Source organism: Macaca thibetana, chromosome 11 (genome assembly GCF_024542745.1).
Source record: "Macaca thibetana thibetana isolate TM-01 chromosome 11, ASM2454274v1, whole genome shotgun sequence".
NCBI lineage: Eukaryota > Metazoa > Chordata > Mammalia > Primates > Cercopithecidae > Macaca > Macaca thibetana.
Window position 1 is genome coordinate 2,968,532 of NC_065588.1, and position 15,058 is coordinate 2,983,589.

A 15,058-nucleotide genomic window follows, 5' to 3' on the forward strand; every position below is an offset into this window, starting at 1 on the left:
TGACGGAACGTCGCCAATCGGCGCCGGCCTTGTCTCGGCGTTCCGGGCTCGAAGGCTGTGCGGTCTGACAGGAGCTGCGGCCCAGTCCGGCCCGGGCTGGTAAGGCGGGCCGCGGGCCGGCTTGCGGGGGAAGAAGTGGCCGTGGGGCCTGGGAGGGGCCGGAGGGGTCCCCGCCGCGTGGGTGGGCGAGCGGAGGGACAGTCTGGGGACGTGCGGAAGCGGCGCGACAGGCCCGGGTCCCTCGGTCCGCTTTCCCTGCCGCCATAGTCACGCCGGACGACACGCCCCCGCTTCCCCTCGGGCTGCTCTGCTCCCCTCTTCCAAGGTCGGCTTCGGTTGATTTCCTTCCTGGGGAAAATCGTACCCCGTTTTCGTACAGTGAACGATCGTCTGCTCCCCCCGATTAGACTGAGGGTTCTTTGAGGGCTGTGTATTATCTCAGCTTTCTTCCATCTTGAAAAAAATGTCGGCCCCACGAACCCTACCTCTGCGCGAAATCTTCAAGTACTGACCTGTCTTTGGCCCCTCCCAAAGCCAAGCCTTCGGCTATGGTAGACGGTGGTGCTTTCTTTATTTACTTAGTCAACCAGTCTAGTTGAGCACCTGCTCTGTGCCAGGTCCCGCCAGGTCCTGAAGATACAATGGCAGACAAGGTTCTTTCCTTCCCCCGGGCTCACAGTCCAATCATGGAAGAGGGGCACTGATATTTTAAAAGAATCAAATAGTCCCGGCGCGGTGGCTCACGCCTGTAATCCCAGCACTCTGGGAGGCCGAGGCGGGCGGATTACCTGAGGTCAGGAGTTCGAGACCAACCTGGCGAACATGGTGAAACCCCATCTCTACTACTAATAACAAAAAAAATTAGCCGGGCATGGCGGCACATGCCTGTAGTCCCAGTTACTTGGGAGGCTGAGGCAGGAGAATTGCTGGAACCTGGGAGGCGGAGGTTGCAGTGAGCCAAGACTGCACCGCTGCACTCTCCAGCCTGGGCAACAAAGTGAGACTCTGTCTCTAAAAAAATAAAATAAAATAAAAGAATCAAATAAACAAATGTGGGCTGGGCATAGTGGCTTACGCCTGTAATCCCAGCACTTTAGGAGGCCGAGGCGGGTGGATCATTTGAGGTCACGAGTTCGAGACCAGCCTGGCCAACATGGCGAAACCACTTCTCTACTAAAAATTAGCGGCGCGTGGTGGTGCATGCCTGTAGTCTCAGCTACTCTGGAGGCTGAGGTGGGAGGATGACCTGAGGCCGAGAGGTGGAGGCTATGGTGAGCCGTGATCACACCACTGCACTCCAGCCTGGGTGACAGAGGAAGACACCGTCTTCAAAACGAACAAACAAATGTGGCATTATTGCTGTAAAGTGAAACATGAGAGGTTAATGATACTTTGAGTATTTACAATAAGATCTTGAGAGGTAGGACAGGAAAGGCTTTTCTAATGAGAGCTTGGTGTGAGATCTGATGCCTTTTACAAAGAAAGGAGGGAGCCGCGCTAAGCAGAGGGAATCAGGCGTGCAAAGGCTGGATGGCAGGAGGAAGCACAGTGAGTACAAAGGCTAGGGAATATCTGAAGAGTTTGAGCTAATTGACCTGAATGGAGTGTGGTGTGAGTTGAAGCTGGAGCCAGGGGAAGCGGGGCCTTAGCCATACAGAGAAGTTTTGTGCTTATCCAAGAATTAAAGGAAGCCAATCATAAGCTTTAAGCAGAAGTGAACCCAGGTCAGATTTGCATTTTAAAAGGTCAGTCTATAGCGGGGTTTGCTAGAGTGGATTAGGGCAGAACAGTTGGATATTGCAGTACTCCAGGCAAGAACTGCTGGAGCTTGAAAAATGGTGGCGGGGAGAGAGAGAAGAAAAAGAAGGAGACAGCGTGAAAAAGGGGCATTACGAAAACATGTTTAAGAGGTAAAGTTGACAGGGCTTGATGGTGGGTTGGATGGGAAATAGAAGTGTCAAGATTTTTGGCTGCATAGCTGAAGGAATAATGACACCATTCCCTGACCAAGGGCCCTGGAAGATAATCACTTTGGCCAAGAGGTGGGGATGGGGTTGTCAAGGGAATGATCATGAATTCAGTTTTTGTTTTTTTACTACAAAGCAATGCTCAGAATGAGTTCAGTTTTTTTTCAAAAAAAATTTATATATTTATTTCTACTCATCTTTTTATTTTTTAGAGACAGGGTCTTACTTTGTCCCCCAGGCTGAAGTTCAGTGGCATGACCTTGGCTCACTACAACCTCAACCTCCTGGGCTCAGGTGATCCTTCCATCTCAGCCTCCTGAATGGCTGGGACTACAGGCACACGTCACTACACCCAGCTAATTTCCACCCCCCCCCGGAGACTGAGTCTCTCTCTGTTGCCCAGGCTGGGGTGCAGTGGCGTGATCTCGGCTCACTGCAAGCTCCGCCTCCCGGGTTCACGCCATTCTCCTGCCTCAGCCTCCCGAGTAGCTGGGACCACAGGTGCCGCCACCATGCCGGGCTAATTTTTTTGTATTTTTAGTAGAGACGGGGTTTCACCATGTTAGCCAGGATGGTCTCGACCCCCTGACCTCGTGATCAACCCGCCTTGGCCTCCCAAACTGCTGGGTTTATAGGTGTAGGCCGCCGTGCCTGGCCTAATTTTTGTATTTTTTGTAAAGACAGGGTCTCACTCTGTTGCCCAGATTGATCTTGAACTCCTGGGCTCAAGTGATCCTCCCACCTTCACTTCCCAAAGTGTTGGCATTACAGGCATGAGCCACTGTGCCTGGCCAAGTTCAGTTTTGAACTTGTTGATTTTTTTTTTTTTCTTTTCTTTTTTTGAAAGAGTTCTGACTCTGTCACCCACGCTGGAGTTCAGTGGCATGATCTCAGCTCGCTGCAACCTCCATCTCCCGGGCTCAAGTGATCTGCCCACCTCAGCCTCCTGAGTAGCTGGAACTACAGGTGCACACAACCGCACCCACCTAATTTTTTGTATTTTTTGTAGAGTTTGGGTTTCACTGTGTTTCCCAGGCTGGTCTCAAACTCATGAGCTCAAGCGATCCGCCCACCCTGACCTCTGAAAGTGCTGGGATTACAGGCGTGAGCCACTGTGCTCTGCCTTACACATGTTGAATTTGAGGTGCATTTGAACTATCTAGTTGCGGCCGGGCGTGGTGGCCTACATCTGTAATCCTAGCACTTTGGGAGGCCGAGGCGGGTGGATCACGAGGTCAGGAGATCGAGACCATCCTGGCTAACATGGTGAAACCCCATCTCCACTAAAAATACAAAAAATTAGCCAGGCGTGGTGGTGGGCGCCTGTAGTCTTAGCTACTTGGGAGGCTGAGTCAGGAGAATGGCGTGAACCTGGGAGGCAGAGCTTGCAGTGAGCCGAGATCGCGCCACTGCACTCCAGCCTGGGTGACAGAGCGAGAATCTCTCTCAAAAAAAAAAAAAAAAAAAAAAAAGAAATATCTAGTTGCCGTTCAGGTAGAAAGTGGGATATTTGGGTCCCAAACTTAAGGAATTCTAAAATGAATATGTAAATATTGAAGTCATCTACTTCTAGGTGGGTACTGAAATACAGGCAGATGAGTTTGCCAGAGAAAAGTATATCAAGTGAGAACAGCTCCAAAGCACAACCAGAGGGGAAGGACTTGGATAGCAGAATGAACTGACCTCTAATTATAACAGAAGTTAAACGCTGATATGCATAGGTTTCTATGTTTGCTTTCTGGAAAATGAAAGTATTTCCTTTGATGTCTTCTGTATTCTTTGTCAAGTAGGAAGTCAAGTCATTTGTTAAGAGAAAACTCTAAGATAAAGTGGGCAGGGTGTGGTGGTTCACACCTGGAATCTTAGCACTTTGGGAGGCTGAGGCAGGAGAATCACTTGAGCCCAGGAGTTCAAGACCAGTCTGGGCAACATAGCAAGACCCCATCTCTACAAAAAATAAAATGAGAAACTAATCAGGTGTGGTGGTACTTGTCTATATTCCCAGCTATTTGAGAGGCTGAGGCAAGAGGATCTATTGAGCCCAGGAGTTTGAGGCTGCAGTGAGCAATGATCGTGTCACTGTACTCCAGCCTGAGCAACAGAACAGGACCCCATCTCTAAAAATGATTTTAAAAATTAAAAATGTTCAGTCTGGGCGCAGTGGCTCACGCCTGTAATCCCAGCACTTTGGGAGGCCGAGGTGGGCAGATCACCTGAGGTCAGGAGTTCAAGACTAACCTGGCCAACATGGTGAAACCCCATCTCTACTAAAAAATACTACAATTAGTTGGGTGTGGTGAGGGTGCCTGTAATCCCAGCTACTTGGGAGGCTGAGGCAGGAGAATCACTTGGACCCAGGAGGAGGTTTCAGTGAGCCGAGATTGCGCCACTGCACTCCAGCCTGGGCAACAGAGTGAGACTTGGTTTCAAAACAAAGAAAAAAATTTTCCACTTTATTTATTTATTTATTTTGAGATAGGGTCTGTCTGTCACCTAGGCTAGAGTGCAGTGGCATGATCATAGCTCATCACATCTTCAAATTCCCAGGCTCAAGTGATCCTCCCACCTCAGCCTCCCAAGTAGCTGGGACTACAGGTGCATGCCACCATGCCCAGCTAATTATTCTTTTACATTTTTAGTAGAGACAAGGTCTAACTATGTTGCCCAGGCTGGTCTTGAACTCCTGGCCTCAAGCAGTCCTCCCACCTCAGCCTCCTAAAGTTCTGGGATTACAGGCGTAAGCTACTGCACCTAGCTTGGAGAAATTTTAAGATAATCTTTGTGGAGAATGAGTTGATCAAGGAAACAGGATTGCTGAGCAACGTACTGATGACTTTCAGCAAGTCATGAATTTCAAAACTATAGCTGTAGCAGGACGAGCCGCAGACAAAACTCAGACACCGAGTTACAGAAGGAAGGGGTTTATTCGACCGGGGGCATCAGCAAGACTTCTGTCTCAAGAGCTGAGCCCCCCGAGTGAGCAATTCCTGTCCCTTTTAAGGGCTCACAACTCTAAGGGGGTGCGTGTGAGAGGGTCGTGATCGATGGAGGAAGCAGAGGGTAGTGACTGGGGGCTGCATGCACCGGTAATTAGATAGAACAAAACAAGATAGGGATTTTCACAGTGCTTTTCTATACAATGTCTGTAATCTATAGATAACATAACCAATTAGGTCAGGGGTCAATCTTTAACTACCAGACCCAGGGTGTGGCTCCAGGCTGTCTGCTTGTGGATTTCATTTCTGCCTTTTAGTTTTTACTTTTTCTTTCTTTGGAGGCAGAAATTGGGCATAAGACAATATGAGGGGTGGTCTCCTCCCTTATAGCCATTGCTACCACTGCATCTTTCCACTGGATTCCTGTGGTAGCTTTTTGTTTATTTTCCAGACCGAATCTCGCTCTGTTGCCCAGGCTGGAGTGCAGTGGTGTGATCTCCGCTCACTGCAATCTCCGCCTCCCGTATTCAAGTGATTCTCCTGTCTCAGCCTCCCGAGTAGCTGGGATTATAGGTGTGTGCCATGACGCCTGGCTAATTTTTCTTTCTTTTTTTTTTTTTTTTTTTTTTGAGACGGAGTCTCGCTCTGTCGCCCAGGCTGGAGTGCAGTGGCCGGATCTCAGCTCACTGCAAGCTCCGCCTCCCAGGTTTACGCCATTCTCCTTTCTCAGCCTCCGGAGTAGCTGGGACTACAGGCGCCCGCCACCTTGCCCGGCTAGTTTTTTGTATTTTTTAGTAGAGACGGGGTTTCACCATGTTAGCCAGGATGGTCTCGATCTCCTGACCTCGTGATCCGCCCGTCTCGGCCTCCCAAAGTGCTGGGATTACAGGCTTGAGTCACCGCGCCCGGCCTAATTTTTCTATTTTTAGTAGAGACGGAGTTTCACCATGTTGGGCAGATTGGTCTTGAACTCCTGACTTCAAGTAATCTGCTCCCCTCAGCCCCCTAAAGTGCTGGTATTACAGGCGTGAGCCACTGTGCCCGGCCTCTCTATACTTTTTATTCCTTTCCAACTAGAATGTAAGCACCACAAGGGCAGAGGGCATGTTATTCTCTGGTATATATTTTCAGCACCTGGAACAGTGTCTAGCACACAGTAGGCGCTCAGTAAATATTTTTTGAATGAATGAATGAACAAATGGATATATATATTTTTTGTGTTTTCCATAAGATGTTAGTTCCTTAAGAATAGAAACTTTGACCGGGCATGGTGGCTCACGCCTATAATCCCAGCACTTTGGGAGGCCGAGGCAGGTAGATCAGAAGGTCAGGAGTTCGAGACAAGCCTGGCCAAAATAGTGAAACCCCGTCTCTACTAAAAATACAAAAATTAGCTGGGCATGGTGGCGTGTGCCTGTAGTCCCAGCAACTTATGAAGCTGAGGCAGAAGAATTGCTTGAACCCAGGAGGTGGAGGTTGTGGTGAGCCAAGATTGTGCCACTGTACTCTAGCCTGGGTAACAGAGCAAGACTCCATCAAAAAAAAAAAAAAAAAAATAGAAACGTCATCCTTTTTTTTCTTTACCTGTATCTCTACTGCCTAGTCACATAAGTCAAAGCAAGTTATTTTTTGTTGTTGATTGAATGGATCACGAATGCATAGAACCAACCTGCTCTGTTGTGTGACTTTCCAGCATGCTCAGCTGCAACTCTTTCACCTCTCTACCTATTGCATTCAACCTTGTGTCCCACCATTCCACTAAAGAAGCCCTTATTAAAGTTGATCTGGGCCAGGCGTGGTGGCTTATACCTGTAATCCCAACACTTTGGGTGGCTGAGGCAGAAGGATTGCTTGAGCCTAGGCGTTTGAGACTAGTCTGGGCAACAAAGCAAGACTCTGTGTCTACAAAAAATAATAATTAAAAAAAAACTTTAAAAAAAGATGCTCTAGGCACCTTGTGAGAAAAGTCAGGTTGGAAATGGGGGTGGAAAAAGGAAGCAGGGAACTCAGTTAGAAGGCTACCAGAGGGGCCAGGCATGGTGACTCATGCTTGTAATCCCAGCACTTTGGGAGGCCAAGGCAGGTAGATCAGTTGAGGTCTCAACTGAGTTCAAGACCAGCCTGGCCAAAGTGATGAAACCTCATCTCTACTTAAAATATAAAAATTAGCTGAGCATGGTGGCAGGTGACTATAATCTCAGCTACTGGGGAGGCTGAGGCTGGAGAATTGCTTGAACCCAGTAGGTGGAGGTTGCAGTGAGCCAAGATCAAGCTACCGCACTCCAGCCTGGGCGAAAGAGTGAGACTCCGTCTCAAAAGATGAAAGTATAGAGAAGGCCGGGTGCGGTGGCTCAAGCCTGTAATCCCAGCACTTTGGGAGGCCGAGACGGGCAGATCACGAGGTCAGGAGATCGAGACTATCCTGGCTAACCCGGTGAAACCCCGTCTCTACTAAAAAATACAAAAAACTAGCCGGGCGAGGTGGTGGGCGCCTGTAGTCCCAGCTACTCGGGAGGCTGAGGCAGGAGAATGGCGGGAACCCGGGAGGCGGAGCTTGCAGTGAGCTGAGATCCGGCCACTGCACCCCAGCCTGGGCGACAGAGCGAGACTCCCTCTCAAAAAAAAAAAAAAAGTATAGAGAAAAATCAGACAGATCAAGAGGTTGAGTTGCCTGTTATTTTGGATGTAGTTGTTAGGGAAGGCCTATCTGAAGAATTGCTAGTAATCCCAGCATTTTGGAAGGCTGAGGAGGGACGGATTGGTTGAGCCCAGGAGTTTGAGACCAGTCTAGGCAACACAGTGAGACCTCATCTCTACAAAAAATGTTTTTAAAAAAGTTAGCCAGGTGCAATGTGCCCGCTTATAGTTCCAGCTACTCAGGAAATTGATGTGGGAGGATGGCTTAGGCTTTAGAGGTCGAGGCTGCAATGATCCATGATCACACCACTGCACTCCAGCCTGGGTGACAGAGCGAGGCCCTGTCTCAAAAAAAAAAAAAAAAAAAAAAAAAAAAAAAGACAGGCCGGGCGCGGTGGCTCAAGCCTGTAATCCCAGCACTTTGGGAGGCCAAGACGGGCGGATCACGAGGTCAGGAGATCGAGACCATCCTGGCTAACACAGTGAAACCCCGTCTCTACTAAAGATACAAAAACTTAGCCGGGCGAGGTGGCAGGCGCCTGTAGTCCCAGCTACTCAGGAGGCTGAGGCAGGAGAATGGCGTGAACCCAGGAGGCGGAGCTTGCAGTGAGCTGAGATCCGGCCATTGCACTCCAGCCTGGGTGACAGAGCGAGACTCTGTCTCAAAAAAAAAAAAAAAAAAAAAAAAAAGACATAGAAAACCTGGGGTGTGGTGGCTCACACCTGTAATCCCAGTACTTTGGAAAGCTGAGGTGGGCAGATCGCTTGAGCTCAGGAATTCAGGACTAGCCTGGGCAACACAACAAAATCCTATTTCTACAAAAATATGAAAATTAGCCAGCGTTGTGGCACGTGCTGTAATCCTAGCTAGTTGGGAGGCTGAGGTGGGAGGATCGCCTGAGCCTGGGAGGTTAAGGCTATAGTGAGCCATGATCATGTTGTCTCGAAATAAAAGAAAAAAAAGAAAATGGGAACACTAGCTGGCTGGATATTTGTTAATGTTAAAGCATTTATGTATTTATTTAGTCGTATTAATGGGAATCATAGAATATATTTTCTTTTTCTTTTTCTTTTCTTTTTTTTTTTTTTTTTTTTTTTGAGATGGAGTTTCACTCTTGTTGCCCAGGCTGGAGTGCAGTGGCATGATCTCTGCTCACCACAACCTCTGCTTCCCGGGTTCAAGCGATTCTCCTGCCTCAGCCTCCGAGTAGCTGGGATTACAGGCATGTGCCACCACACCCAGCTAATTTTGTATTTTTCTTAGAGACAGGGTTTCTCCACGTGGTCAGGCTGGTCTCGAACTCCTGACCTCAGGTGATCACTCACCTTGGCCTTCTAAAGTGCTGGGATTACAGGCATGAGCCACTGTGCCTGGCCGAATACATTTTCTTCAAAATAATCCAGGGATAGAAGAAGTGGCTGGGGTGTAGATGGGTCACGGTTAGCCTGGCTAACCGATAGTTACTGGAGCCGGATGATCGGTACACAGGGCCCATTATGTTATTCAGTCCACTTTAGTGCATATTTGACATCTGCAGTGAAAAAATTTTTAAAAGCCAGGTGGGCTCAAATTCTTCTTCTGCTTAAAGTCTAAACTCATATGGTGTCACCTGTTTTTTGTTTGTTTGTTTGTTTGTTTGTTTTGGAGATGAGTCGCTTTGTCTCCTAGGCTGGAGTGCAGTGGTGCAATCTCGGCTCACTGCAACCTCCACCTCCCAGGTTCAAGCGATTCTCCTACCTCAGTTTCCCATGTAGCTGGGATTACGGGCGTGCACCACTACACCCTTTTTAATTTTTGTTTTTTTTTTTTTGGGGGGGGGGGGACGGAGTCTCGCTCTGTCACCCAGGCTGGAGTGCAGTGGCGCAGTCTCGGCTCACTGCAAGCTCCGCCTCCTGGGTTCACGCCATTCTCCTGCCTCAGCCTCCCGAGTAGCTGGGACTACAGGCGCCCGCCACCATGCCCAGCTAATTTTTTGTATTTTTAGTAGAGACGGGGTTTCACCGTGTTAGCCAGGGTGGTCTCGATCTCCTGACCTCGTGATCCGCCCGCCTTGGCCTCCCAAAGTGCTGGGATTACAGGCGTGAGCCACTGTGCCCGGCCTCCTTTTTTATTTTTTAAAATACATCTTTTTTATTTGTTTGTTTGTTTGTTTGAGACAGAGTCTAGCTCTGCTGCCCAGGTCAGAGTGCAGTTGCACAATCTCAGCTCATTGCAACCTCCAGCTCCTGGGTTCAAGTGATCCTCAGCATCCTGAGTAGCTGGGACTATAGGCATGTGCCACCACGCCCAGCTAAGCTTTGTATTTTTAGTAGAGGTGGGATTTTGCCATGTTGGCCAGGCTGGCCTTGAACTCCTGGCGTAAAGTGATCAGCCCGCCTCAGCCTCCCAAAGTGCTGGGATTATAGGCATGAGCCACCACTCCCAGCCTAACTTTTGTATATTGAGTAGAGACGAGGTTTCACCATGTTGGCCAGCCTGGTCTCGAACTCCCAGCCTCAGGTGATCTGCCTGCCTCGGCTTCCCAAAGTGCTGGGATTACAGGCGTGAGCCCCCTCCCCCAGCCGTGTCACCTGTTTTTTTGTTTTGTTTTGTTTTGTTTTTTACCTCAGCCTGACACCATGTTTATCCTCAGTTCCTGCCATTTTTCTTTTCATACTCTGTGTCCAGATACATTGAGTTTGTAATTCCCAGAATTCACAATACTCCTTCTCCTCTCCGTGCCTTTGTGTACACTCTTCCTCAGGTTGGAGTGCCCTCCTTGCTTGTTTGTTTCTTCTCTGCCTTTCATACCTAGGTCAGGTATCTTCTTGTCCAGAAAGCCTCCTTTGGAATGAATGGAACCATATCGTATTCTCACACTGTGTTGTGAATGTCCGTTTCCCTTTGCTAGACTTTCAGCTCCTCGAAACAGGGATGACCTCTGTATCACTGCAAATGCTTGGCACTCAGTAAATGATTGTTGAATAAATGGTTATTCATCTTTAAATTCTCAGCACCCAGCATGACACTTAGCACATAATAAATGTTCGTTAGATGAATGTTGAATATGAATATTGTGTTTTGCTTGATGGTTGTAGGTATAGGAGGCTGTGCTCCCCACAGCCTTGAGGTTTATGGTAGAATTGGCTGGCAGAGGATCAGGAGGAGCTAGGGAATCATCTGAATTCTTTGTTCTCAGCTTTTGTTTCTTCTCTACAGGCATGGGTTGGAATTGGAGCCTGTCACCCAACCCGAAGGCTAACAGCATCATGTGGTTACTAACTGTTCCTCATTCACCGGTTGATGCCTCCCAGAAAAAAACGCCGCCAGCCTTCCCAGAAAGCCCAGCTGCTGTTCCACCATCAACCACTGGAGGGCCCCAAACACAGCTGTGCATCTACACAGCTTCCCATCACTCACACTCGACAGGTGCCCAGCAAGCCCATTGACCACAGCACCATCACTTCCTGGGTAGGCCCATGGGATTATTACTTTGCCTTTTTTTTTTTTTTTTCTTTCTTTTTTTTTTTTTTTTGAGATGGAGTCTTGCTCTGTCGCCCAGGCTGAAGCACAGTGGTGCGATCTCGGCTCACTGCAAGCTCCACCTCCCGGATTCATGCCATTCTCCTGCCTCAGCCTCCCGAGTGGCTGGGACTACAGGCGCCTGCCACCACGCCCGGCTAATTTTTTTGTATTTTCAGTGGAGATGGGGTTTCACTGTGTTAGCCAGGATGGTCTCGATCTCCTGATCTCGTGATCCGCCTGCCTCGGCCTCCCAAAGTGCTGAGATTACAGGCGTGAGCCACCATGCCTGGCCTACTTTGACTTTTACTCTGTTAGGTTTTCCAGAATGCTGACTCTTCTTCCCCTTGAACCAGGGTCTCAAGAATAAGATTCATGGGGGCAGGGGCAAGGAGTTAATGTATTCTTTCTGTCTGTGGCCAGCCATCTTCCCTGGTACATCTTCTTTTCTCAGTTCAAACTGAGGAATGGGTTAGTGGGAACTGGAGTCTTTCTCTTCCCCTATTTTCCTCTGAAAGAGTTCAGTGTAAAAGTTTTTTACCCATTAGCTGGGTGAGAATGCCAGATCAATGGCAGAACAAGTTAAAAATGAGATTGTTCCCCAAACCTCACGTGAAAGGTGGTGTATCTAGCTAGACACTCTGTTTATTGTTTAACGGATTGAGCCTTGAAAAATAAAAATCCCATAAGAATAGCATATGTCATATTTTGACCGCTTAAAAGCCCTGGGAAGAGAGGCCAAGTGTAGTGGCTCATGTTTGTAATCCTAGCACTTTGGGAGGCCAAGACAGGAGGATTGCTTGAGCCCAGGAGTTCGAGACCAGCCTAGGCAATATGGCAAAACCCCATCTTTACTAAAAAATATTAATAGAAAAATTAGCTGGGCATGGTGGTGTGTACCTGTAGTCCCAACTACTTGGGAGGCTGAGGTGGGCAGATCTCTTGAGCCTAGAGGTCAAGGCTGTAGTGAGCCAAGATTTGCCACTGCACTCCAGCCTGGGCAACAGCGTGAGACCCTGTCTCAAAAAAAAAATTAAAAAAAGAAGCAGAAGCCCTGGGAAGAGAATATAGCTACTATACAACGGGAAAGTAGTATAGTAAAAGGGCCAGACAAAAACATAAGCTTGGCTTGGGAGTATTTAATACATGTAACTTATTCAAGACTGCTTGGAAGAACCATAATACCTGCTACAGGACTGTGGAAGAAACCTAAACATCAGAATCTTGTGGATGAGAGTAGGAATGAACATTTATTGAACAGTCATTATATGCCAGGTCCTCTGCTAGTTCCTCCCCCCTGTGCTTGGAGTTGGCTTTGCATTATTTACTGAGGGCCTTCTTTGTTCCAGGCATTCTGCTAGGTGCTGGGAATCAAGAACAAGACCGCTGGTCTCTACCCTCATGAAGTTTAAAGATAAGTTATATCTAGGCCAGTCATTGTGGCTCACGCCTGTAATCCCAGCACTTTGGGAGGCTGAGGCGGGTGGATCACTTGAGGTCAGGAGTTTGAGACCAGTCTGACCAACATGGCAAAAACCTGACTCTACTAAAAATACAAAAATTGGCTGGGTGCCGTGGCTCATGCCTGTAATCCCAGCACTTTGGGAGGCCAAGGCAGGTGGATCACTTGAGGTCAGGAGTTCAAGGTCAACCTGCTCAAAATGGTAAAATTCCGTCTCTACAAAAAATACAAAAAGTAGCTGGGCATGGTGGTGCGTGCCTGTAATCCCAGCTACACGGGAAGCTGAGGCAGTAGAATTGCTTGCATCAGGGAGGCAGAAGTTGCAGTGAGCAGAGCAGAGTGCCATTACACTCCAGCCTGGGTGACAAGAGCGAAACTCTGTCTCAAAAAAAAAAAAAAAATATATATATATATATACACACACACACACACACACACACACACACACACAGCTGGGCGTGGTGGCAGGCGCCTGTAGTCCTGGCTACTCAGGAAGCTGAAGCAGGAGAATCGCTGGAACCTGGGAGGCAGACGTTGCAGTGAGCTGAGATTACGCCACTGCACTCCAGTCTAGATGTCGGAGTGAGACTCCATCCCAGGGGAAAACGTTATATCCCTGTGGCGAGATGAACGGAAAGAGACATCATCCCCTTTCCTACACACGAGGAAGCTGAAGGCCAGAGAGATGGAAGAATTTGCCGAAAGCATCCTGTTACTATCCCATTAGACAGCTATTTTAGTTTTGTGTTCATTACTACATTAGACCCCGATTTAAGAGTCTGGTCATCAGATATAGTTTCCTCTCTTAGGTTAGTACTTAGTTAGGCTCACCTCACTTTTTTTTTTTTTTTTTTTAAGGTATCACCTGATTTTGATACAACAGCAGGAAGCTTGTTCCCAGCCTACCGGAAACACCACCACCAAAACCGGGCGAGACATTCAAGTCGAAAATCTACCACCTCCAAGTTTCCACATCTAACTTTTGAGAGTCCGCAGTCTTCCAATTCAGAGACATTGGGGATCCCCTTAATCCGGGAGTGCCCCAGTGAATCAGAAAAGGATGTTTCCAGAAGACCCTTAGTTCCAGTGCTCAGTCCCCAAAGCTGTGGGGACATGTCAGCACAGGCACTTCAGAGCTTACCTTATGTGTTCATTCCACCTGATATCCAGACCCCAGAGTCATCGTCTGTGAAGGAAGAACTCATTCCCCGGGATCAGAAGGAAAATAGCCTTCCAAGCTGCTCTCTTCACACTGGCACTCCTGATAGCCCAGAGCCTGGACCTGTTCTGGTTGAGGACACCCCCGAAGACAAGTATGGAATAAAGGTCACGTGGAGGAGACGACAGCACCTGCTTGCTTACCTCAGGGAGAGAGGGAAGCTGAGCAGAAGCCAATTCCTTGTGAAAAGCTGACTGCCATCAGCAATCTCAATAGAAAAGAGACATGTTTTTTGGAGTCATAAAGGAATTCAATTCCCAGGTTTTTTTTTGTTTGTTTGTTTTATTTTGTTTTGTATTTTGAGATGTAATATCGCTCTGTTGCCCAGGCTGGAGTGCAGTGGTATGATCGCATCTCACTGCAACCTCCACTTCCTGGGTTCAAGCGATGCTCCTGCCTCAGCCTCCCCAGTAGCTGGGATTACAGGCACCTGCCACCATGCCTGGCTGATTTTTTTGTATTTTTAGTAGAGATGAGGTTTCTCCATGTTGGCCAGGCTGGTTTCAAAATCCTGACCTCAATTCATCTGCTGACCTGGACCTTCCAAAGTGCTGGGATTACAGGCGTGAGCCACCGCGCCCAGCCGAGATTTGTTTTCTAAGATACTTTGTGTCATGAACAGTTGAGTTTAGTGTCATGAACTATTCACTTTATATTTTTCTTGTATTAACTGTTTAAATTTTTAAAATATCTTGTAGTAACTCTTTAAAATGTATGTAAGTAAATGGCTACAGAAAGTTTTTTTAGAGAATCCTGCTTCTGTCAGTAATACATCAATATTACCCCATCCACTAAAGGTCTTTGTCTCCTTAACCACTACTCGTTAATCCTTTAATCACCTCATTCAAACCAATTCATTCTGCATTTTTGAGTACCAGCTCTTGTCAGGCTCAATGGCAGCTTCTATGAGCTGATGGATGGAAAAAAATCAAACTCTGTGACTCTGTGGTTGACTGCCACCTCTGCAACCTTGACTCATCTGCTGAAAAGGCAAGAAGAAGAAAGGGCAGCAAGCCCTGTTTTAGGGACTATATGAGATCAGGGAAGATAAAGGGGACGTAGATGAGTTCTTTAGGATTGCCTATGTTTTGAGTTTTTGTTTCTAACTGAAGAAATCTATCAATATTAAATAGGGTGGGAAAATGATTTCTTAGAGTAACTGTTCAACTGTGTATAAATAAATAAGGAAAGTTTTCAATGAATATTACTTATTGTAATTAATGCAGAAGGACTTCCCTAGTCAACCCAATGTCTCAGATGGCCTTTTACTCAGATAAGTACATCTCATTAAACCCCATTCATCCAGCATTCATTCAGCTGGACCTACTGTGTCAG

At 47.7% G+C, this 15,058-nt stretch overlaps 1 protein-coding gene across 1 annotated transcript; it reads left to right on the forward strand.

Moving 5' to 3' along the window:
• The first annotated feature begins 29 nt into the window (after window positions 1–29).
• On the forward strand, window positions 30–14,967 carry RHNO1 (RAD9-HUS1-RAD1 interacting nuclear orphan 1). Its single transcript, XM_050747121.1, has 3 exons — window positions 30–99; window positions 10,740–10,991; window positions 13,363–14,967. Exons 2-3 carry the CDS (start codon window positions 10,824–10,826, stop codon window positions 13,915–13,917), a joined length of 723 nt encoding a protein of 240 aa, XP_050603078.1. The 5' UTR covers window positions 30–99; window positions 10,740–10,823; the 3' UTR covers window positions 13,918–14,967.
• The last annotated feature ends 91 nt before the right edge of the window (window positions 14,968–15,058 follow it).

Excerpts from the sequence above, each read along its gene's own strand:
- RHNO1 (XM_050747121.1), top strand. The coding sequence starts at position 10,824 with ATGCCTCCCAGAAAAAAACGCCGCCAGCCTTCCCAGAAAGCCCAGCTG. Across the intron at positions 10,992-13,362 it reads ACAGCACCATCACTTCCTGG|GTATCACCTGATTTTGATAC; the intron begins GTAGGCCCATGG and ends TTTTTTTTTAAG.